The sequence below is a fragment of the Copidosoma floridanum genome, unplaced genomic scaffold (genome assembly GCF_036245765.1).
Source record: "Copidosoma floridanum isolate Cflo_tuat_1 unplaced genomic scaffold, Cflo_Japanese_pri ptg000008l, whole genome shotgun sequence".
In the NCBI taxonomy this organism is placed as follows: Eukaryota; Metazoa; Arthropoda; class Insecta; order Hymenoptera; family Encyrtidae; genus Copidosoma; species Copidosoma floridanum.
Window position 1 is genome coordinate 3,135,002 of NW_028321885.1, and position 8,512 is coordinate 3,143,513.

Genomic DNA, 8,512 nt, shown 5'->3' on the forward strand with positions numbered 1-8,512 from the left:
TCATTTATGTGTGTATACATATAATTAATCTATAAAAATATATACATTACTACCTTAAAATAGAAGTAAACAAACTAGTTAAAAAGGCATTGATATCTTTTTGTTGAACTCCTTGTTTTGCTCTCCAGTATGGAATAAATGTGTGGATCCGTACAGGGGTACGAGACCAACCGAGAGCTGGGTGAGGAGCAAAGAAGAACTCAAAAATGTTAAAGAATAATCTTGAGCGACGTTTTGTTGGGCTTAATTATACCAATCGACGCCGACACCTAAGTGCGAGTGTACTTCTGTATAAAAGGGATTTTTCTTTCAGTTTAAGAGGACTTTATTCTGCCCAAAAATTTGAAAAGGCTCTTTCTTGACTTTTACTCTAAAAAGACCCTTTCTTGCACTCACCCGATGGTATCATTGTTGAAAGTATAACGATGCTTTTCCTGCATTCAATATAAATGATTTAACTTCCTTAATAATCTACAGCCTAAAAATATGTTTATTACAATCATCACCCTTAAAGGTAATTCATTTTTTTTTGTTTTTAACAAAATACTGCGGTATTGTAAAAAATGTTAAGTCTTAGAATCTTGCCAAATAAATTTTATTACTTATTCATCGAACTGTTTCATTCATTATTGTTCTTCTGGCTGTCTAAAAATAAATAAAAGTAGCACAAGTTATTAAAGATTTGCAAACAATTTTAAAATATTTACAAAACTATTTGGTATTGTGTTCATCAAATTTAATTACTGATTAAAATTTCAACATTAAGTAAATAGCAGTGAACGGGCGGCTTTTTTTTGTCGTAAATAGGATGTTCACAATTTCTTTTAGGAGTTTTAGAATACACAAATTATGTTAAAATCCTTAAAAGTTATTTTAGTATTATAAAATTATAGAATTGCCTTGTATCAAAGTAACAATATTAATTTAATTTGTTTTGATGTATCCGAAAAAGAATGTTGACTACATATATATAAATTTATATTTTTAACGAAACATAAATAAAAGAAATGAAGACAAAATGATACATTGAATAAAAAGAAAAAAAAAAAAAAAAAAATATCTACCATGAAGTGGATTTAAACCCTTAAGTGCAAAACAACCTACGAAGGGGCATAAGCCTTAATCATCTTACCTATCCGAAGAATGGAAGGTGACTCTTTTAAAGTCACATATGTTCATGGATACCCTCCGGAGCTTGTCCTACAGTTTACAGCAGTTAGGATGTGTAAAATTAATAAATTAGTGGTGAATTTTTTGAAAACATAAATGGATTTTGGAATTTTAAGAGTACGGGGAAGTTAGAAAACAATGTATTGAAATCAAAATTCTGTGTATATAATTAATAAGCATTATGTTCCACGATTTAATTAAATAAGATTTATGGATAACATTGAAGCCAGAGCGAGAGCAAGTCAGTTAAATATATTTATAGTACTTGGTTGCAGAGACAAAAGACTCTCAAAAAAGAAAAACTCGTATCGTCGCTTACTTTGGCTGTGCGTTCAGATATATACAGCTATATAGCCGACATTTTCACTTCTCTCCTCGTAGGCGCAGATTCGGTATACCCCTTCCACGCGTCTTTAAAATGTGCGCCTATATGTACATTTCCACGCGAATCCACTCTTCTCATACCCCTACCGTGCTTCGCAAATAAAAAAAAAAATGTGCGCCTGGTTCAGCCGCTTGGCCACGGCGGGGCGCTCGAACCACTGGAAAAAAGTAGGCACACTCCGTAGCATGGCAGTCAGCAATCTCCCTACTAATTTCTGGTTTCAGTCGTACAGCTGATATCCCAGCTACCGACAAGACTCTGGCAGTTTTCAATGGGATAATTTAATTTGAAATAAATTTGGAAGTAAAGCCCGATCGCCTTTGTTCGGGTTTTCTTACCGACCAAGCGGGGACCCGCGCCCTGCCATGCAACGTCGGTTGCTGCGCTTTCTCCCGGCCTCCCACCTCGTGCGTCACCGCGCTCGGCAGGTGGCACTCACTCGTGTACGAGGGCTCAGCGAGGACAGTTGCACGCCACGCTATAGAAGGAGAGAAGAAGAAGACGACGATTACATGCCAAAGCGACTATCCTTTGTGCCTTTCTTTTATTCAAAGCGTTAAAAGCATTTTGTAATCCCCTGCGAAACAAATAAAGCAGTAAAAACATTCATTTGGTCCTTCGAGCCGGATTCCGAGGAGAAGAGCAGCCAACGCCACAGCTAGGGTGGTCACAGTCTGCGATTCGACTTACACAGCGTAATGTAAGTACAGTTCAAAGAAATGTTGTGTAATGGAGGTCGTCATGGTCGACACAGTTCCCACGATTCAACACAGGTGTTGGCCGCGACGAAGTCGTGCCGCCGTTAACGCTTGCCTTGCAGGCACTCACGTTATCAACAGCGTGCACACGGTGGCTGCCACGGTCGCCACAGAGCCCGCGGTCCAGCAGCTGTGCTCAGCCACGGCAGAGATAAGGCCGTACGGTTGTCGATGCGACGCTTTGTTCGACGGCATTCGAACGTCGGAAAGCGAGGCTTTCGCGGCCACCATTGTTAGCCGCAATCAAGCGCTCGCGGTGTCCTCATCGGCCGCGGCCGCCATGTTGGCCTCGTGTCGCGCGCGTCCGCCTCGCGCGGCGGAGCTATTGCGCTTCGCTGGCGCGGGGGGTCGACACCGAGGGACAGGCTTCGAAGCTTGTGTAGCTTGCGTGCGCGTTGGCACGCGCGTGGTCTACGCACGTCCCTCCTAGCATCCTCGCCCTTTCGTGTTCTCTCTCACACTCTTTCTCTTTCACTCTCCTTCTATCTGTTTTGTCTGCCATCGATGCGCCGCGCGTCGACAGCTGTGTTGAGTCTGACGATGACATGGCCCCACCGCTCGTGGCCCGGAGGCAAGACATGCTTCGTGCAAACTTCAAGCTAGTGATTGTTTTTTCAGGTCGAACGACGACTGGACAATTTTGCTCGGCTCCCAGAGCGCCCTCGCCGGCGTCATCAGCCGGTTCGCACGGGACGTCGAGAAGATCGACCCCCCGAACTGGAGCCTGGGTCTCGTGGAAGTAAGGCTCGAGCTGCTGGACGGCTACTGGAACATTTTCCAGGCCAATCACGTGAGTCTCCTGGAGTCACCGCCGCCCGAGAAGCTGGAGTCTCTTGACCAGATGTACTCGACGGCAGAGTCAGACTATATCGCCTCTCGATCACGCCTCTACAACGCAAAAAACACCCTCACGCCTCTCCCTGGCCCGGGCGGCGCCGACCTGGACCGTCATAACTCGAGACACGGAGCCCGCTTGCCCAAGATCAGCATCCCTTCCTTCTCGGGGAAGCGAGAGGATTGGGAAAGTTTCCGGGACCTCTTCCGCGCGCTCGTCCACGACGATAAACAGCTCACCGACGTGGAGAGGCTGTTTTATTTGAAATCCTTGGTGGACGGAGACGCCAAGGCCGCTCTCGACACCGTTCAGACCATCGGTGCCAATTACCCAACGGCTTGGGCCTTACTCGAAGCACGTTTCGAGCACCGCCGTCTTCTCATCCATGATCATATCACGGCGCTCCGTAACATAAAGTCTCTGGAGGAAGAGTCAGCTCAAGGGCTTCAGGGTCTCCTCGACACCCTGGGAAAACATCGAGATCAGCTGGAAGCTCTGGGTCGTCCTGTGTCTCAGTGGGACGACTGGATTGTCTCCTGCGCGATGACTGGCATGGATCCGATGACCCGGCGCGCGTGGGAGGACGAGATCGAGCGACTGGAGAGCGCTGGCACGGACACCACGGCGGATGTTGCCACTTTTGCTGCCTTGACGACTTTCCTTCGTCGACAGTGCCGCGCGCTCAGCTCCGTCGAGGCCTCTCACCCTGCTCGACCAGCCAACACGGCCAGCATGCGCTCTCCGGCCCCCCCGTTTCCTGGACGAAACTTTAGAGCCCTTGCCACCAGTAGCTCGCTGCCGCCATGCCCGTCGTGCAGAGAGTCACACTACCTGGGTCACTGCGCGCAATTTCAAGGCCTTGACGCGCAGGCCCGGCGACGCATGGTCTATCAAGGGCAGTTATGTTTTAACTGCCTGAGACCAGGTCACGCAGTAAAGTTCTGCCCTTCACGGTCCGTCTGCCAGCAGTGCAGGGAGCCCCACCACAGTCTGCTGCACGAGAGCAACCATCGGCGCAAGCCTGAATCGGATCAGCGTCCCTCTTCGCCCAAGAAGCCAAAAGTCGACCCCACGGGCCCGTCCGCCACCGACTCACAGCATCAGGGGCCTCCATCGTCCTGACTAGCCGTACTTCCGACCGCTCTTGTCCAGCTAACCGGTCCCACCGGCCGACAAGTCGCTGGTCGAGCTCTCCTTGATGCGTGCTCTGAGGTTACACTCATCTCCATCCGGTTGGCCCAGCAGCTCGGCGCAGCGCTAGAAGTCAACGAGGCGAGCATTCATGGGGTTGGGGGAGGGTTGACCATCCCTTCGAGAACCCGAGCGCATCTACGCCTTGAAACTGGAGAGCATGCACCGCCAATCCACCTGACAGCGCTCTGCTTGCCGCGGCTCGGGCTCACCTCTCCGTCTGCCCCCTTGCACCCAGCCGTGATGAGACAGTGGCTCGATCTTGAGCCTCTGGCCGATCCAGCGTTTGGCACACCTCGCCGTGTAGACATTCTGCTCGGAGTCGACGTTTACCACCGCCTCATCGAACCAGGTTACGTTCAGCGTGACGAGCTCATCGGACAGCGCACGGCTTTTGGCTGGACTCTCGTCGGCCGGGCCCCTGGCCTGGGCTCGAACGCCCTCATCGCAGGCACAACTCTGCACACGAACACTCAGTCGCCCTGGGATCAAGAGCTGGCTGCGCAGCTCCAGCGATTCTGGGAGATCGAGGAGGTGCCACATGTCAGCCGCCGAGCGCCTGAGGATGTGGAATGCGAGCGAATCTTCGCCGATTATCATCGCGCTGACGACGGGCGTTACATTGTGCGACTTCCGCTGAAACATGACGCTGTGCGCCTCCTTGGTGACAGTCTGCAGGGCGCCACCGCGGGTTTGCTCTCGTTGCATCGTCGGCTGCAGCGGACTCCTGAGATGGCTTCTGAGTACGCCCGGTTCATGGCAGAGTACATTGCCCTCGGTCATATGAACCCCCTTACTGATGACCAACTCGCTGCATCGCACCATCCAGTGCACTATATCCAACATCACGGCATTTGGCAGCACGGCGACCAAGGTCGCAAACTGCGCGTTGTTTTCAACGCGTCGAGCCCGACTTCCAGTGGCTATAGCCTAAACGACGTGCTTCATGCTGGTCCTCGGCTCCAGACGGCTCTCCCCAGTGTGCTCCTGCGTTGACGTCGTCACCGGATTGCGTTCTGTACTGACGTTCGCATGATGTTCCGCCAGATCCTGATTGATGAACGCGATGTCGACCTGCAGTGCATTCTGTGGAGCTCCAACCCAAAGCAGCCACCTACGCACTACCAACTGCTCACCGTTACCTACGGTGCCTCGTGCTCCCCGTACCTGTCACTACGGGTCGTACAGCAGCTGTGTGAGGATGACGGCCGCCGCTGGCCCGAGGCCGTCCCAGTGGTGATGAACGATCGCTACGTTGATGACATCCTCTCCGGCGCTGATGACATTGGCTCGGCCAAGCGTCTGCGCAACCAGCTGATCGGACTTCTTCAAGCGGGTGGTTTCCCTCTGCAAAAGTGGGTTGCCAGCACGCCCGAGCTTCTTGAAGACCTTCCCAAAGACGTCCACCTCCGTCCTACTTGGGATCAGCTCAGTGTTGAAGGCCTCGTCAGCGAACTGGGCGTAGGCTGGGACCCGCCCTCGGATTTCTTCCATTTGACGCCGCCCGTTGTCGAATCTCAAACCACAAAGAGATCCATGCTCGCCGCGCTCGCAGGCTTGTTCGATCCGTGCGGCTGGCTTGCCCCGATCGTGTTGAACGCCAAGCTTTTACTGCAAGATCTGTGGCGCGCGCGCTTAGACTGGGACGAGAACGTACCGTCCTCCATGACTCGCCGCTGGACCGCTTTCACCGCCGAGCTGCAGGCCATTTCCGGGTTTTCTCTGCCTCGTTGGATTGGTATGTCTCCGTCGTCGAATGTCCAGCTGCACGTGTTTTCTGACGCCAGTCGCCGTGCTATGGCCGCTGTTGTATATTCGCGGCTGCAGTCCTCAGATGGGCCCGCTCTCTGCCACATACTTCTCGCTCGTACTAAGCTTGCACCCATCCGCGCGCTCAAGCCGATGACCAAGCCCGCCGCTCGCATGACCATCCCACGTCTAGAATTGCGAGCGGCCCTCATCGCCGCCAAGCTTCTTCGCTCAGCAGCCAGCGAGTTGGGAGTCGCGATCGAGCACTGCCACGCTTGGTGCGACTCTCAAATTGTGCTCCACTGGATACGCTCCGATCAGCCGGCCAACAACGTGCTCGTCGACAACTACGTCGCTCAGATCCAGGAGGTCCTGCCACCCAGTGCCTGGCGATACGTGCCGTCGCAATCGAATCCGGCCGACCTAGCCACCAGAAGTGCCGACATGAGTGGTCTCCGACAGCAGTCCCTGTGGTGGAGAGGCCCCACGTGGCTGGCCCAGGACGACAAGTCTTGGCCCCAGGAGACACTGCCTCCACCCACGCCTACGCTCTCACTCTGCTGCGCCTTCTGCGTGCCTGAATCAGACCTGCTGCAGCTCTTCTCGAGCTTGCGCGCTGTATTGGGCCTCCTCGTGCGCGTTCGTCGATGGGTGCGACACCGCTTGCAGCGCATGCCCACCCGTTCTGTGCTTTCGCCGTTGATGCCGTCTGAGATTCAGGACGCTTTTCTGGCCTGCGTTCGGTTGAGTCAATCGATGACGTTTGGGGATGAGTTGGCACTCCTGCGGAAGCGTGAACATCTTCCGAAACGGAGCCCTTTGACCTCTCTTGCCGCCTTCCTCGATGCCGACGGAGTTCTGCGTGTTGGCGGGCGGCTCGATCACTCATCGCTGTCTTACGAAGAGAAGCACCCTCCCATCCTCAGTGGAACATCGCCACTCGCTCGACTCGTGGTCTCTTGGGCTCACGCACGCGCCCTCCACGGTGGATATCACGTTACCAGCGCATACGTCTCCAGGCGTGCCTGGATTCTCGGTGGGCCACGCAGAATCAAGGCTCACATTAGAGGGTGCGTCATCTGTGCCTGGTTACAGGCGCGCTCTTCAAGCCAGTTGATGGCTCCGCTGCCCGCGTCTCGCGTCACGCCGTCTCGCGCTTTTGGTCGCACCGGAGTCGATTACGCCGGGCCCTTCTCCGTGCTTACATCGAAGGGACGGGGGATCCGGACTACAAAGGGCTACATCGCTGTCTTCGTGGGCATGATCACCAAAGCCGTGCATCTGGAGCTTGTCGGCGACCTTTCCGCGGCCACCTTCTTGGGTGCTCTCACCCGTTTCACCGGTCGTCAAGGCCAACCATCCGAGCTTTTGAGTGACAACGCCACCTGCTTCCGTTGAGCTGATTTGGAGCTCCGCGAGGCGTTGCAGGGCGCAGAATTTAACTGGGACCTAGTCGCCGGGACTCTTGCCTCCCAGGGGGTTTCCTGGCAGTTCATTCCTCCCGGTGCGCCACATTTTGGAGGACTCTGGGAGGCCGCGGTCAAGTCAACCAAGAGCCATCTACGCCGTGTGCTCGGCTCTCGTCATCTAACGTATGAAGAGTTATCTACGGTTCTCGTTGGAATTGAGGCCGTGTTGAATAGCCGCCCGTTGACGCCCTTGTCTGGCGATCTCTCTGACCTCGAAGTGCTCACGCCTGGACATTTCCTCATCGGGGCTCCCGTCGATTCCATCATCGAAGCTACCCCCGCTGCAGAGAATTTGGATCCGCTTACGCACTGGGAGCTCGTCAAGGCCGTTCGCGCCCAATTCGGGACGCGCTGGGGCCGTGAGTATCTAAATACTCTCCAACAGAGGCCGAAATGGAGCGCTGTCCGTCGGAACTTCGCGGTGGAGGACCTGGTGGTTCTTCTTGACCCTACGCTGCTACAGTCCAGCGGACGCTGGCCTCTGGGCCGTATCACCCGCATACACCCTGGATCCGATGGACTAGTCCGTGCTGCTGCCGTCAAGACAGTCACCGGCGAATACGTGCGGCCCATTGTCAAGCTTGTGCGTCTCCCTGTGGCATCTGCGGACTCTAGCCTCCCTGAGACGGACGATCGAGGGACTCCCCCCACTTCGGCGGGCGGTGACTAGGATCTCGCTCTTGGATCGAGGCGGGCGGGATGTTCAGGTTTTCTTACCGACCAAGCGGGGACCCGCGCCCTGCCATGCAACGTCGGTCGCTGCGCTCTCTTCCGGCCTCCCACCTCGTGCGTCACCGCGCTCGGCAGGTGGCACTCACTCGTGTACGAGGGCTCAGCGAGGACAGTCGCACGCCACGCTAGAGAAGGAGAGAAGAAGAAGACGACGATTACACGCCGAAGCGACTATCCTTTGTGCCTTTCTTTTATTTAAAGCGTTGAAAGCATTTTGTAATCC

The 8,512-nt window shown here is 53.8% G+C and overlaps 1 protein-coding gene across 1 annotated transcript; it reads left to right on the top strand.

Moving 5' to 3' along the window:
• Positions 1–5,374: 5,374 nt before the first annotated feature.
• On the top strand, positions 5,375–8,227 carry LOC149375273 (uncharacterized). Its single transcript, XM_089589282.1, has 2 exons — positions 5,375–7,481; positions 7,524–8,227. Exons 1-2 carry the CDS (start codon positions 5,375–5,377, stop codon positions 8,225–8,227), a joined length of 2,811 nt encoding a protein of 936 aa, XP_089445408.1.
• The last annotated feature ends 285 nt before the right edge of the window (positions 8,228–8,512 follow it).

Excerpts from the sequence above, each read along its gene's own strand:
- LOC149375273 (XM_089589282.1), top strand. The coding sequence starts at position 5,375 with ATGTTCCGCCAGATCCTGATTGATGAACGCGATGTCGACCTGCAGTGC. Across the intron at positions 7,482-7,523 it reads TGACAACGCCACCTGCTTCC|AATTTAACTGGGACCTAGTC; the intron begins GTTGAGCTGATT and ends TGCAGGGCGCAG.